This window comes from Grampus griseus (assembly GCF_964374135.1).
Source record: "Grampus griseus genome assembly, chromosome: 1".
Classification (NCBI taxonomy): domain Eukaryota; kingdom Metazoa; phylum Chordata; class Mammalia; order Artiodactyla; family Delphinidae; genus Grampus; species Grampus griseus.
In genome coordinates this window covers 133,173,298-133,189,226 of record NC_139017.1, presented here as the reverse complement: position 1 = coordinate 133,189,226, position 15,929 = coordinate 133,173,298, and the positions used below count along the sequence as shown (strand labels likewise).

The window sequence follows — 15,929 nt, the reverse complement described above, 5'->3', positions numbered from 1 at the left end:
TACATAAACTCCTGTTCAGCTTGCACATCTCTGCTCATTCATTTATTTGTTCATTCACCTAATGTTATTCCTTGTCTATAGATCAGATACAGTGCGAGGTCCTAGGAACAGCGAGACTGAACAAAAACACAGTCCCTGACTCTTAGAGATTTCAGTTTAGGGAGAGAGATAAACATGTGAACAGATGATGGGAAGGGCTATGATGGGGATATTCACTGAGTATTATGGGGGCATAGCACAGAACACCCTACCCAGCTTAGGGGAATCAGAGAAGATGTCATGGAGTGCGTAACACTTGAGTCCTAAATGATGAGCACATGTTGGCCAAGTGAGGGAGGGAGGGTATCCAGATAAGGAACACTATGAATAAAGATGTAATGGTGAGAAAAAGGACGATGTATGTGATTTTAGTGCAGTATCTCAGATCTATCAGAGACGAAGCTGGCAAGTAAGACATGGTTTGTACATGCCACGTTAATAAATTTAATCTTTAACTCCAAAGGTAGTAGAAAACTTTGAAGGGTGCAAAGGGTACTACATTGAAAGCTCCCTGTGGGTGGGGCTGTGTCTATTGTTTGCTCTCATTTCCCTTGCACTGAGCACAGTACCTGACATGTAGAGGATACCAAATAAATAATGAAGGAATGAATGAATGATTTATATAGTCAAATATTCATTTTACATAGGCCATTACATTCTAACTGGCTGTGTAGAGGGAGGGAATTGAGGGGGTTAAAATTTGAAAGAGGCTGTATTAGTTAGGGTAGTGACAGGCCACCTCAACACTTGATGGAGTAAAAAAGCAACCATTTATTTACCTTGTAATTACGCAGGTTACTGATTAGGGATGAGCTAAGCTAAATGGATTTTCTTGTCTCTGCTGAATGTGTTCAGGAGTCTCCGGAGGGCTGCTGGGTTTCCTGATCTTAGCTCTATTCGGCTCTCTTGAATGTGTGGAGCCTTGGCCGGGACGGTTGGTTTTTGCTCCACGTGTCCTCTCATCCTCCAGCAGGTCAGCCTGAGCTGCCTCACGTGGCAGCTCTACATTCCAAGAAGACAAGAGCAAGGTCTTCAAGAGCTCAGTTCAGAAGTAGCACAGTGGTGTTTCTGCTTCATTGCATTGGTCAAGCCAGGTCCTAAGCCCAGCCCCAATTCAAGTGGTGGAGAAACAGATTCACCTCTTTTTTTTTTAATTGAAGTATAGTTGATTTACAATGTTGTGTTAAATTCTGCTGTACAGCAAAGTGATTCGGTTATACATATATATATATATATATATATATACACCATTCTTTTTTAATATTCTTTTCCATTATGGTTTATCATAGGATATTGAATATAGTTCTCGTGCTATACAGTAGGACCTTGTTGTTTATCCATTCTGTATATAATAGTTTGCATCCGCCAACCCCAAACTCCCACTCCAGCCCTCCTTCAGCCCCCTCCCCCTTTGGCAACCACAAGTCTGTTCTCTATGTCTGTGAGTCTGTTTCTGTTTTATAGATAGGTTCATTTGTGTTGTATTTTAGTTTCCACATATAAGTGATATTATATGTTATTAGTCTTTCTCTTTCCGACTTACTTCACTTAGTATGATAATCTCTAGTTGCATCCATGTTGCTGCAAATGGCATTATTTATTCTTTTTTTTAAGGCTGAGTAGTATTCCATTGTATATGTGTACCACATCTTCTTTATCCATTCATCTGTCGATGAATATTTAGGTTGCTTGCCATGTCTTGGCTGTTGTGAATAGAGCTGTTATGAACATAGGGGTGCATGTATCTTTTTGAATTATAGTTTTTTCTGGATATATGCCCAGGAGTGGGATTGCTGGATCATATGGTAATTCTATTTTTAGTTTTCTGAGGAACCTCCATACTGTTTTCCATAGTGGGTGCACCAACTTGCATTCTTACCAACAGTGTAGGAGGGTTCCCTTTTCTCCACACCCTCTCCAGCCTTTGTTATTTGTACAGTCTTTGATGATGGCCATTCTGACTGGTGTGAGGTGGCACCTCATTGTAGTTTTGATTTGCATTTCTCTAGATTCACCTCTTAATGCGAGGAGCTACAGAGTCATACTGCAAAGGGCATGAATACAGGGTTGGGGAGAGTTCTGGCCACTTTTGTGGTATACCATAGACAGGATGGCAATAATCCAGGTGATAGAATGTGATGGACTGAAAATAGGATAGTGAAGATGTGGTGTGATGGGTAATTTTATGTGTCAACTTGACTGGGCCACAGGGTGACACTTGTTCAAACGTTATTCTAAGTGTGTCTGTGAGGGTGTATCTGGATGAGATTAATATTTGAATTGGTCAGCTGAGTAAAGCAGATTCTCCTCCCTAATGTGGGTGAGCCCCATCTAATCAATTGAAGACCTGAATAGAATAAAAAGGCTGAAAAAGAGGGAACTCCTCCTACCTGACTGCCTTGAGCTGAAAATTGGTCTTTTCCTGTCTTTGACTGAAACCTTGGCTCTTCTTGGGTCTTGAGCCTGTTGACCTTTGAACTAGAAATTACACCATCAGTTCTCCTGGTTCTCAGGCCTTTGGGCTCAGATTGGAACCCCTGGGTCTCCAGCTTGCCAACTGCAGATCTTGGGACTTCTCAGCTTCTATAATCGTGTGAGCCAATCCTGATAATAAATATACATATATGAAGAAATATACAAATGTACATAGATGTCATATATATGAAGGAGATATATATATATATAGGATATATAAGATATACATATTATAAGATATATATTTTATATATAAGGTATATATATATATTACATAAGATATATATATGTAGTCTCCTATTGGTTCTATTTCTTTGGAGAACCCTGACTAATACAGGGGGGGTGAAGAGGTGGGAACCTCTTCATGGATTAATTGGGAGTTTAAATTAGAAGGATGATTGGATGTAAGCAATGAGAGAGAAGGAGAAGATGACTCCTAGGGTAACTGGATCCCCTGACATAGAAAACCAAGGAGGAGGAAAACATTTGGGGAAAATAACAGATTCTGTTATGAACGTGTCGAGTTAGAGGTGCAGTGGCGCATCCAGGAGACGTGTCTCAGGAGAGTTTAGAGTTTGAGATCGTGCATGTTACTCAACTAGTAGTTGGTTGGAACCTTGGGAATAATTAAAATTGTCCAGGAAGCATGTGAAAAGTGAGAAGAGCATTTGGATGAATCAAGAACATCTCTCTGCATTTAAAGGGAAACTAAGGAAAAGGAGCTCAGGAAGGAGATAGAATAGCAATGATGAGAAGGGCATGAAGGGATCCAAGAGAGTGAGGTGGTGAGGAAGACCTCCTCACTTCTCTGTTTGTCCAAGTCTCCCACTTTATTTCACGTCTGTTGCAAGACCTTACCCAGTCCAAAGCCCTCTCTTCTCTTAGAACCCTCCCTTCCACAGACAGTACCACCCACGAGGAACTGTGTTATCTAGGTTACCATGGCATCCTTCTTTCCTCCTTCTGCATTTTATTGTGCTTTAGGGAGGCAGACCCCTGAACTAGCACTGGGCTGGGCGTTAGAGGTCTGCATTTTAGACTGTCTTTCCACTTACGTGTTGTGTAACCTTGGGACAGTTGTGATCCCTTTCTGGGTTTTACTTTCTTAACCTGAAAGGTGAGGTTTATAATTTCTTACCTTTCCCCTATTCTTTGCCTTAAAGAATTATACAGGTCGGATGAGATCATGCATGTCAAAGCACTTTGAAACACGTGAAGCTCTGCAGTAGTAATTAGAGTGAAATCCGTTGACTTATCAGGCACTCCACATTATTTCATTTAACCCTCCCAACGTCCTTTGAGGTAGATGCTAGTAATGTGGCATTTGAGGAAACTGGGGCTTAGAGAAATTAATTTGCCTAAAGCTACACAGCTGGGAAGTGGTGAAGACAGTAATCAAACTCAGGTCTGCCTGACTCCAAAGTTCTTAGGGCCCACATACCAAAGCCTTGTTTTCCTAATGCATGTGGTGTATCACATTCCTGGGCAAAGTCAGCTTTGCAGAATACGATCCGTTTTCATGCAAATGATAACATTTTTATGGTTGGAAAATCTGCTCTAGTGTGGATTATAAATTTACCTTTCTGTAGAACAGTAGAGCTCTAGGGGAGGTGTGGGGGGAAGATGCATATATGTATCCAGTTCTTGAAAATTAAATAATTTAAATTATACAATAGAATTCTTTCATTTTATAAATAAATTCTGTGAAGGTACAGTACAGTTAAACAAAACCTTCTCTAAAGGGGGTGATCTACCTTGTCATTTTAGAGTTTTGTTTTTTGGGTGTCATTCTCAGCAGTAGCATAAATATTTATTCTACTTGACCTTTAGGCTTCAGCTCAAATCTATCCTCCATGAAGTCTTTTTTGGCCACCCAGGCCCCAAAGCCCTTTCCCTTCTCTGAACCCTGTTTGTGGTTACTCATTAGAGGCAGATATAGGGCCACACGAAAAATATTATGAGAAAGTTATGAGGCTGACTTACCAAACCTTGGTATCAGGCTCATTATATTATCATCATACATCATCTTATTAATTACCATTTCCTTTGCACACATCTTTCTCCAGCTTCATTGTAATTTTACTTTATTTTTATGTATTTATTTATTTGCGGTACGCGGGCCTCTCACTGCTGTGGCCTCTCCCATTGCGGAGCACAGGCTCCAGACGCGCAGGCTCAGTGGCCATGGCTCACGGGCCCAGCCTCTCCGCGGCATATGGGATCTTCCCGGACCGGGACACGAACCCGTGTCCCCTGCATTGGCAGGTGGACTCTCAACCACTGCGCCACCAGGGAAGCCCTGTAATTTTACTTTAAAAGAGTTTGACTTTAAGTTTCTTTATACCTCCTGAAACTTTTTGCATTTAAAAAAGTTAGTGGCTTTTTGCCCTCCAGGAGTTTGAAATTTTGAGATGGACTTAGGCACGTGAATATATAATAAGGACACAGCAAGGGATGGAGGGATTCACTGAAAAGGTGATATTTGAGCTGCATTTGAAAATCGAAGGTAGATGTTTGATCATGAGAGAAGATGGGAAAGTCAATCCAAGTAGCAGCATCAGCCTCAACAGAGTCAGGGAGATATGAAAGAGTACAGTGCGTTTGGGGAAGAGAAAGAAATGAGGTGAGATCAGGGTGGGGAGTGATGAAGACAGGGATAATGGGCAGTGAGCCAAGAAGGAGTCATAACAAATAGTGGCCAAGTTGGAGCTAAGTTACGTGTCCTGAGAGCCATGCCAAGGAGATAAAATGTGATTCTAGGCCGCAAGGAACTGTCGAACCATTTTAAACAAAGAAACGTCATGGTAAGTTTTAAGTTTTTAGAAAGATGTCACTGGTAGCACAAACCTCTCAGCGTATCTGTCTGACTTAAAATATCTGCAGTGTTTGGTCTTTTTCTCTGTGGATGGGAGTATGAAACACAGTTATTTCATTCATTCTGGGAAGTTTCTGTTTGCGGATTATGACCCAGTCCATGTTTTCAGCATCATTTTTTTTTTTTTTAAAGAATGAAGTTGAGGATTAAGTTTCTTCCTGAAACATCTCTCCTTTCTGGGCCATCAGCCTGTGCCCTAATTCTCAGTTGTGAATATAGAGTGAGGATAAGGTTTTGCTTTTTTAGGGGACGTTGTGCTGGAAAACAACATCGTGAGTATTTGGGATGTTCTGGCAGGACCATTTACTGGGAGGGAATTAGGGAGCTCTGTTCTTCCCTTTCATTCACTGCACACAGCAGGGAGCCCAGATAGAATCCCACTGCAAGTCGTGACAAAATACTTAGTTGATCCTTTTTTAATTGGTCATCCCTACTTTCCCATGCTGCTCCTAGACCCTTGCATCTCCCAACATACATTACAGCGTCTGCTTCATTTTACCCTCAAGTTCCCTTGGCATCTAGAAGCCAGCAGAGACCTCACTGCCTCCCTGGACATGGCAGTGAGAAGGAAAGGGAGAAAGCTCCAACTCTCTGCCCCAGGCTGGTGGGGTGGCTGCTGCCTGGCCTTGAACCTCAGATACACTACTCCACCTCCGCCCTCTGCCAAGACCCGCAGCTGTGTGTGCTTTGAGTGTGGTTTTATGAAGTAATAGATGATTAAAAAAGAGATTTGTTCTCTTTGGTGGCTTTCAAGCCTGAGGGATTGCTTAGCTCAAAGGATTGTTATTGGAATGCAGAAGCCTTTATTGCCAAGTCATACACCCCAATCACTGCTGATTTCTTTTTTTTTTTTTTCCTTGAAAGGACTACTTTTTGTTAGTTGCTTGGTAACTGGAGGAGAGGCTTAACTCCTTCAGCACAGAGAGCTCCTAGTTTGAACTGGATTCAGCACCCACATTATGAGATGCGCCTAAAGTTGGCTTGTGTTGGGGACCTGCTCTGTGTTTGCTCTAGCCCGTGTACCATTTGTGCATGGAAGTTGTTATGAGGGATGTAGAAGTTAAGTGAGTTGCCCAGGATTGAAAGTGAAATCTCTGAAGTTTAATAAAACATTAGAGGGCTTCCCTGGTGGCGCAGTGGTTGAGAGTCCGCCTGCCGATGCAGGGGACATGGGTTCGTGCCCCGGTCCGGGAAGATCCCACATGCCGCGGAGCAGCTGGGCCCGTGAGCCATGGCCGCTGAGCCTGCGCGTCCGGAGCCTGTGCTCCTCAACGGGAGAGGCCGCGACAGTGAGAGGCCCACGTACCGCAAAAACAAACAAACAAACAAAAAACATTAGAAAAAAATGTGTTTTGGAGGGCTTTTCTTCTGTAAAGAATGGTAATAGCTTCCATCATGATGCTTCCAAAAGGCCAAAACCCACAGCTCTGCTAGATCTGGGAGCCTCAGGGTGGTGACTGTGGCCTGGGAAGGAAGGAACGCTCACTTTAGAGTGGGAAGCCCCATGTGGCTTTGGGTTAAGGCCTTGTCATCTGAACCTCAGTTTCTGCATCCTTCACGTGCAGACTGTTGTGTATCACCTACAACCTCTGAACCATCCTGAGAATCCAATGAGATGAGGAACGTGGGGGCACTGTTGTAAGCTGTGGAGGAATCTAAGAGGACAGTCGCTGTGCCTGATGCAGGCCCAGTGGTTCCAAGGATGGAATTAATTCAGTAAGATTGAGGCCCTTGGCTGGGACTCCGCTGGTTGGGGAGAGGCAGGGATGGAGAGATTTTCTCATAGAACTGGATTAAGAATCCATCCACGGGGGCTAATAGGCCCTTGGCCAATCTGGCATTTGATGACTAAGCATTTGTGAATCATATAGCCCAACCTAAGTACACCATGGGAACCTCATAGGTGGTGTCAGCATCTCCAAGTAAGGGATCAGGCTTCTGGAGACATCCCTCTCATCCAGGCAAACGCTTTCCCCGTCTCCTTTGCTGGCTAAGCTGCAGACTTTGCTTGTGGAGAAGGCAGGGAATACTACTGCTGTCTTCTCCCCCAGGACCATGTGCGTTTTTAAGGGTGCCTTGCACTCCTTATATGATGCCATTTCTGGTCACTCCTTCTGTGGAGAGTTTGAGCCAGGGTCTCTGGCTTTGTCCAGTGAAGCCGGCGTTGTCTCAAGAAAAGATGGCGCCACCAGGCTGCTTTGTCCCTCCTGCCCCCGATGTGTCTCTTTCTGGCCAGAGGCCTGATGCTGTCCCTGAGACATTCTGCCTGGGTTCCGTTGTCCACAGAGGCTGTCTGCGTGGCTACAGGCTGAAAGCTCTCATTTTGCAAGGTCTGTAATGACTGTATACAAGATCTAACAGAAGCAGTTATTTTCTGAGTTCAGGAAGACTGCTTGGCTTTGGCTGGTAGCACTGATCGTTGCTGCAGTGGTTTCGTGGTTTATTTCTGATTGGCCTTGGATTTCTGAAGTCTTTAGAAGGAGGATGCCTTTTCTCCCTGAGAACTGATCACTGAAACCACAGAGCACATGGAAAGAGATTTGGGGGACTACCCAGAAGACATACTAGTAGCTTGACTCATAGATTCAAAGGCTACCATGTTCTGACTGATCTATTAGCATATAAAGATACTGCTAGTTCAGAGCTACGTTTGGCATACTTAGTCAACTTTAAGTGTTGCTTTGTTTAACATTAAGACGTATGAGTGTTCAAAGGAAAGTTTAGCCCTTTCTAGATTTAAGCGCTCCCCCAAATGCTTAGGAATTTAAAATAAACAACCAACAACAACAACAGAAAATGGGCTTGACACTGCCTTTTACACCTGAGCCCTTTTGATGTTATTATTGTTTTAATGGGACCCTGTTCCTGGGTTAATACTCAGTTTCTCTGCTGTGCGTGGATGTCTGTGTTCAGAGAGTGGTGATAGGGGAAGAGAAAATAGGAAGAACTCATAGAATTTGAGGCCAAATATAGATAAAGAATAGTTGTATGTCTATAAAATAGATAGAACAGCACTCAGGACTTTTGTGGTGTTCTAAGGAGGTAACACATGTGGAAACCCTTTGTAAACTCTGAAGCGCCTCTCACCTGAGAGAGATTGGAAGGTGAAACTGAGCAGTTTGTCTAGTTGTTGAATGCATATTTATCGAACGTCTGCTATGTGTCACCTGCTAGCATATACTAGAATATGTCTCTTTTGGATCTTCTGTCTTGTTGCCTTTAGGTTCCCAAAGATACCCATGTACTTAGGATACGTTCCTTTTTGTTGTAGCCTCTTGGGGAGGGAATAATTGAAACCAGGACGTGGAGAGTTGCCTGGGTGGTAGGAAACCTTTCTTGCTGCTGCTTCTGTCTGTATTGCTCTTCTCTTTTTGAAGTCCTACTTCTCCAGGTCCTTGGCAAAAAAATGGCCACTTCACAGTTTCCAAGTTTATCTCACCTCCAATTCCATTCAAGGGCAGAAGTTAAATGACTCCATTTGGATCCTGATTCTAAATTCCTGGGAGAAGGAATCTGATTGGCCCAGTTAGGTCACATGTCCACCCCTAGTCCAGTTAAGTGTGTCAGGGGGACTGGAGTCATGTGATTTCTACCTCACAGCTAAGGGTCCAGTCCTGTGCCGGGGAGGAGAAAAGACAGTTGTGGGATATTATGGTGCATAAAACTGACAAGGTCCTTGACCTCATTGAGCTTACAGCCTAGCAGAAGAGAAGGACATTATACAACTACTTGCAGGGTGATATGGGTTATATGACAGCCAGACCTCACCTGAGGAGATCCTGAAAGACCTCCCCAGGGAGGGATGGATTGGGTTAACCAAAGTGGGCAGAGCAGCAGGGTGGTGGGTGAGGAAGGAGTGTTCTGGACAGAGGTGGCAGAGGAAGGAAAAAGCCCAGTGGCAGGAAAAAAATATCTGACCACATTGGCAGTGTGGAAGAAATTGGAAGGAACAAATATTTTAAAAAGTTATAAGAATAGCTTGATTCCGTACCATTCTCTCTGGCTTAGATTGGAAGTTCTTTGTGGACAGGGACTATCATTCCTGTTGCATTTGGAACCAGTCAGCCTGGGGAGACTTTTTCATGGCAGGACACATTGCATTTCATCGGGTAATTTCGTAGTGTGGTTTTTCTCCCCAGTTCACAGCTGTTCAGCTTTGAAATCTTTTTATGTGTCTTGAAGAGTATCCTCTTGCCCTTCACTGGGAAGATGGATTGCGTACCCTTGCAGAATGTACTTCCTCCTGCTCCAGGTTGGCAAAGAGGAATAAAAGGGAAATTATAGTCATTTTTGGAAGGATCAATAATTGCCAATTTTTCTTTCCTGTATAGTACTGCTTTTATATCACTCACCATTCCCAGCCCCTGAACAGATGTTTTATTGGGCATTGTTGGCTATGCTTTTGTTTTGAAAATTTTGAAACATTATTGAAAGAGGAGAGGGGGAGAAAAAATAGCCCATAATTGATTCTAATATGTATTTAATTTGGCAGAACTTGAGAGAGACTTGCTGGGATAAGGCGGGACATTTCTTTGATCTCCCAGACTTCTTATCGTGGAAGGCAACAGGTGTCACAGCACGGTATGTTAATTATGAGTTGGATTTTATTTGTGTTCATCCATTCTCGGGTGTCTGTATATATATACACACACACACATATATATATATATATATATATATTGCTTTCTTAACTCGCTTTGACTGGATGTACTGTTTGTACATCTGCATGCGATTTTGCATACTTGAAACATCTTGAATCCATCTTCCACTTCCACTGCACATGCCCAAACACCATTGTTCCTATGAGGCCTGGAATGTGGGTATCCAAGGTGAAGACCATTCATTAAAATTGGACACATTTAAAGGAGACGTGAATAGTCCATTGTGAAATGTGACTATTTTTCCAAAGGCGCTTTTTACGTGATGAATAAAAGAAACATTTTTTGGCCCCTAAAATTAAGGCAAGAGTTATGTTTTTCAAGGAAGGTGATTTTAACTTTAACTAGATGGGTGTGTTAATGAAGCTATTTTGCTTTTTATATCAACGTACCTGAATCATCCCAGAGTGTAGAAGTATGTATGTTGAAGTCAACAGTATTTCTCAAGAAATTACAAATATTATAAATAAGTTATGTGCTACACATCAGAGACAGTTTTAAAAATACTCATGGAGTGTGATTGTGGCTGCTACAATGGATGTGTGCACAGATGTGCATATATATGGACAGATTGGACATGTACTCTCAAAGCATGCAAACCTGTTGTCATCTTGACCTCAGATTTCAGGGGATGCACAAGGGGAGGGGGCAGTAGGGCAGGGAGGGGTCTTCTTATCTTGGAAATGATTTAGAATTGCATATGAGAAAGAGGATCATTTCCCAGAGGACCAAAAAACCTGCATGAGTATGTATATATTTAGGTATATCTTAAAGTCATCTCTTTTAGAGAGCGCTAAATCCTCCCTATTTTCCCTTTTATTTAAACTCATGAGAAGCTGGGAATGGGAGTACCATTTTCCCTGTGCTCTTTCTGTCTATCTCATTTTGCATGATTTGAATTTTCCTTGTAGAGAGTTGATGAGAGTGTGATAGTTCATTTGGCAGCAGGGGCTTCCAGAAAGGAGATAGTAGAAGATGTATTTCACAAGCACATCATTCATCTTGTTGATTATTCTCCCCTCCCACTAATGAAATGCTAGGGTGGAGGGGATTCACGTGCATATTAAAATGGCCTCAGTAAACCTCAAGTACTCATCCCTCTCTGGGGAGAGGGCTCTGGAGGAGTGGTCTGAACTTTAACCCAGAAGGTGCAATTAGTCACCATTATATTGTTATCATCAATGGGGAGGGGGTTTTTTGGGTGAAGATCTCATCTGGACATTCCTCTTTTCGTATGATATTAGTTGTCTAGAGTTATTTCTGGCAGGACCTTTCTCTAGTTTTTTTCCCTATCTTTGTGCAGTAGTGAAGGAAATGTTTTGATTATTTTAGCCAAATGGACCTAGGAGTCAAAACAGTGCTAATAGTGTGGGTATTGGTAACAATCCATTGGCCCCCACAAGCCTTGAGAACTCAAAAGCAGAACTACAGATGGAGGAGGACCTTGATTTTCCTTCTCTTTTTCCTTGGATGTTAATCAATCCAGTTCACTGATGTCCTCCCTGTTTTTCTGATAGTGCTAGATAGTCCACACCCCCATTTCCAAGTGTCTAATGCCATATTAAGACACCAAGAAGCCAGCTTTTTGAAGCTAGCTCTGGCTCAGATAGATTTAAATGCATTGCTTTGCTTATCCACTGTGGAGTTACAACATGACTTATCCTCAGTTCTGCCATGCAAGAGGTTGGTGACCTTGGGAGTGGCCTTACCTTCTTTGAATCTCACTTTCCTTATCTATAAAATGGGGATTGTGATACCAAACTAGCCTGATTATAGGAATCAGCCGAATCATTTATTCAAAGCCCAGATCCTCAGGGCTTCCAGTTTCAAGCCTCCTGAATCAGAATCCCTATGGGATACCTGGGAATTTGTGTGATTAACAAGTGCCCCAGGTGGTTATATGGTCCGGTAAGTTGGGACAACATTGCCTAACAGAGTATACATGAAAGTAATATGTAAGGTGGTCCATACCTGTGAAGGATTGGACGTATTTTGAAAGGTCGGATGGATTTGGTAAATTTAAAGGTGGACAGCTTCTCGTTGGCCTATCAGAACATGCTTGGGGGCTTCCATTGCCCACCTGTGACAATCTGAAATCCTGAGGAAGCAGAAAGTTTAGTGCTCAGAAATGATTTATTGACTGTCCAGTCATCCCTGCCATTTTTTATTGGCTGAGACACTCATGACTCGTTCTACTTTCCTTAGCGTGTATTTGCAGTCCCCTCCCCGCCCCTTGCCCATACTCGCCAGCACCTTCAGAGGCCTCCCTTCCACCTTTGCTCTTCTGGAGAGCTGAGCCTGTGGACCTTGGGCACCAGGCACCAAGTTCCTCTTGTAAAGATTGTTGCCCTCTCCCAGGCACACTTCTCTCTTACATCTGTCTTTCTTTTTTGTTGTTTCCTCAATCTCTTCATTCTTTCTTCTCTATTTCAACTTGCATGATCAGGCGAAACAAGTAATCTCAGAGCTTTCTCAATTATAAATATAATTGGGGTAATGACAATACTTACTCCATGGGGTTATTGTATGGACTGACTGAGTAAGGTGACAGAAGAACTTCCAACACAGCGCTGAGAAAGTTTTTGAAGGAATTAGCTCTTTTATTTTTCTATAAATTTATTTATTTATTTTTGGCTGTGTTGGGTCTTCGTTGCTGCACGTGGGCTTTTCTCTTGTTGTGGTGAGAGGGGGCTACTCTTCGTTGCGGTGCTTGGGCTTCTCATTGGGTGGCTTCTCTCGTTGCAGAGCACGGGCTCTAGGCATGCAGACTTCAGTAGTTGTGGCACTCAGGCTCAGTAGTTGTGGCTCGCGGGCTCTAGAGCGCAGGCTCAGTAGTTGTGGCACACGGGCTTAGTTGCTCCGCAGCATGTGGGGTCTTTCCGGACCAGGGCTTGAACCTGTGTCCCCTGCATCAGCAGGTGGATTCTTAACCACTGAACCACCAGGGAAGCCCTAGCTATTTTATTTAGTTTCCTTACTGTATCGATTTTGGCAGGGAGTCTTTGCATTAAACTTCTGGCCTAGCGGAAAGAGGGAAATCCTTGTAGTCAGACTGACCTAGGTTCAATGTCTCTGCTATGTACTGTCTGTGAGCAGCTGGAGTAAATTACCACCCTCCCCCTCCCCCACCCCCTGCCCAAATTCAGGTCCTCATCTGGCAGTCCTGTCAGGGTTAGAGGTACTGTGGATAAAACGTGTAGCACATAGTATTTAAACAATTCATAGTTCTTTTAATGAAAAATCCCCATTGTCTTTCCATCTTCTAGAATAAGGAAGATGAGGGTCTGAGTTTGAATGTACGAATGCCAAAAAACACTCTGGACAGTGGAACATGAACTTGGCATCCTCTGGGCCAAGGAGAGGTTCAGATTTGGTGTTTATCTGGCTCTTATTGTGATTGTTTTGGGAGGCTTTGGGGAAATGGGTGCCAAAAAGGCTAGAGGGTGTTTTTTTTCCCTTTCTTTTTTTCTTTTTATTATTCTAGTGGAGTCATGGCTGAAAAAGTGATCAGATTTCACCTTGTCTTAAGCCTTCAGACTTGTTTTTGGCAGTGACGGTGTGTAAGAAGTCTTCCTCCTCCTCCTCTTATCTGTTTTTCTCTCTTCTCCTGCTTTCCCCTCCCCCCTCGCTTTATTTATTGTTCTTATCTTCTAAACTATGGCAGCTACTCTTGTTTTTCTGGGTCACTGAGAAAATCACCACTTTGGCCTATGATTAATTTGTAATTCAGCTCCATTCTTTTCATTATATTGATGAAAATAATTATTGCTATTTTTTTAAATAATAATTTATATAATCATCATAGTCATCATTTATTGACTGCATTCTCTATATCTGTGCTAACTTTTTAACAAATGTGAACCCCATTAGTCCTCCCAACCATCAGTTAAAACAGGTGGTGGTATCACCATTTTGCAATTCAAGAACTAAAGCTCAACGTTGTAGTAATTTGCCACATCCTAGCCTTTAGTGGATAACTGTCCAGAATTTTGGTAACATGAGAAGTGGGAAGTCAGAAATTTGAGTAATAAAATTTTGTATAATCAGACAAAAACATATTCATATGTATAAATCCTCCCTCTAAAGAGATTTGATGTGACTGATAATAGAAGATAAAAGCAGTGATAAAAATATTAAAAAGTCACAATGGCGTGAAATATTAATAGAATAAGATAAAGCCAAGAGCTTCATAGAAACTATATGGTTCATCATAATTACTAATTGATTTGTTTCCAAGCTTCCTAGTGGCCAAAGAAAAGGTGAGAACATAATCAAGATTAACTAAGTGAACACATAAGAACCCAACTGCTGTTCAGGAGAAGAACTCCCTATAACATTGCGGTCTGAGAGCAATTTCTCCTAGATTATCAAGGGTTGCCAATATTCTGTAAATTGTCTAAAAGTATGTCCTTTGAAATTCAGTTATAGCTTCAAATAGACTTTATTTTAAACCTAGTTTTAGATTTACAGAAAAGTTGTGAAGGTAGTACGAGAGTTCCCATTTACTTGACACCTAGTTTTCCCTATTATTAACATCTTATGTTTGTGTGATACATTTGTCAACAATTGATGAACCGATGTTGATATATTATTATTAACTAAATTCCATACTTAATCATATTTCTTTAGTTTTTACCTAATGGCCAAGATCCTATCCAGGATACCATATGCAATTAGTCATATCTCCTTAGTCTCTTCTTGGCTGTGACAGTTTCTCAACTTTGTTTCTGATGACCTTGACCGTTTTGAAGCGTGGTCATATATATTATAGCATGTCCCTCTAATGAAATTTGTCTGACGTTTTTCTCATGATGAGACATGGGAAGTATGTTCTGGGGAGGAAGACTACACTGCCTATTGCTATTGAGTACCGTTCTCATCATGTCATATCATATCAAGGGTACATACTAGCAGCATGTCATCACTGTTGATGTTGATCTTAATTATCTGGCTGAGGTATTGTTTGTCAGGTTCCTTTCCACTTTCTATCTTGTATTATTGGAAGGAAATCACCATGCACAGCCAACACTAGGAGTAGGGAGTTATGCTTCAATTCCTTAAAGATGGAGTTATCTACATACGTTATTTTGAATTATTTTTATAGAAGATTTGTCTATTCTCAATTCATTTATTTTTATTTCTTTGGACAAAAAGAAATTGATTACCAAGTTCCTTATGCACAAGAGACAGTTTGGTTAGTTTGCTTTAGAAGTTATATGTTAGAATGTCTGAGTTTTCTATGGCATATGGGGAAACAGGGCTGAGTTTCTAGAATCTCAGGTTTATTTTTCCTTACATTTTGTATATGATATATTACTCCCCCCCACTACAATTCTGTGAAAGTTGTCAGTAAATATTCTATTTTCTACTTTGAGATGAATTTATGTTCTTTAGAATTGTAATCCTTTTAAAATAGCAATTATTTTCCTGATTTGCATGGTTCTCTATGTGTGGGGTTTATAAGGGATATTATTATTCTGTTATTTTTCTTATGGTTATTTGCTAATCTGTCAGGAGAAGATTATGGCAGGTTATTGATCCAGATCTATAGTCATTTTCCAAATATAATCTCCAGGATCTCAAAAATAGTATCATTATTTAATGACTCTTATTACTGTATTTCATTTTTTAAATTATAAATCTACTTTATACAATTTATTTTTTTTACTCTATGTATTATTGTATTTTCCCTATCAAATATTATCTGAAAACATGTTTTTGATACCTGTATAATATTCTATCTTATGTCTGTATAATGTCTGTGTTAGTTTTGCCAAGTTTTTAGGCTTAAAATGATCTCTTATTTTAATGTGCATTTTTATTATTAAATGCAGTTACCTTTTCTTATATTTATCAATCACTTGTTTTATTAATTTATGTCA

At 41.4% G+C, this 15,929-nt stretch overlaps 1 protein-coding gene across 3 annotated transcripts in view; it reads left to right on the top strand.

Moving 5' to 3' along the window:
• FGGY (FGGY carbohydrate kinase domain containing) overlaps positions 1-15,929 on the top strand; it is a 421,541-nt gene that overhangs the window by 56,716 nt on the left and 348,896 nt on the right. For all 3 annotated transcript variants that reach the window (XM_082669259.1, XM_082669261.1, XM_082669262.1), the window contains one exon: positions 9,882-9,970. In XM_082669259.1, coding sequence (XP_082525385.1) covers positions 9,882-9,970 — 89 coding nt within the window. The remainder of the gene's footprint in view (positions 1-9,881; positions 9,971-15,929) is intronic.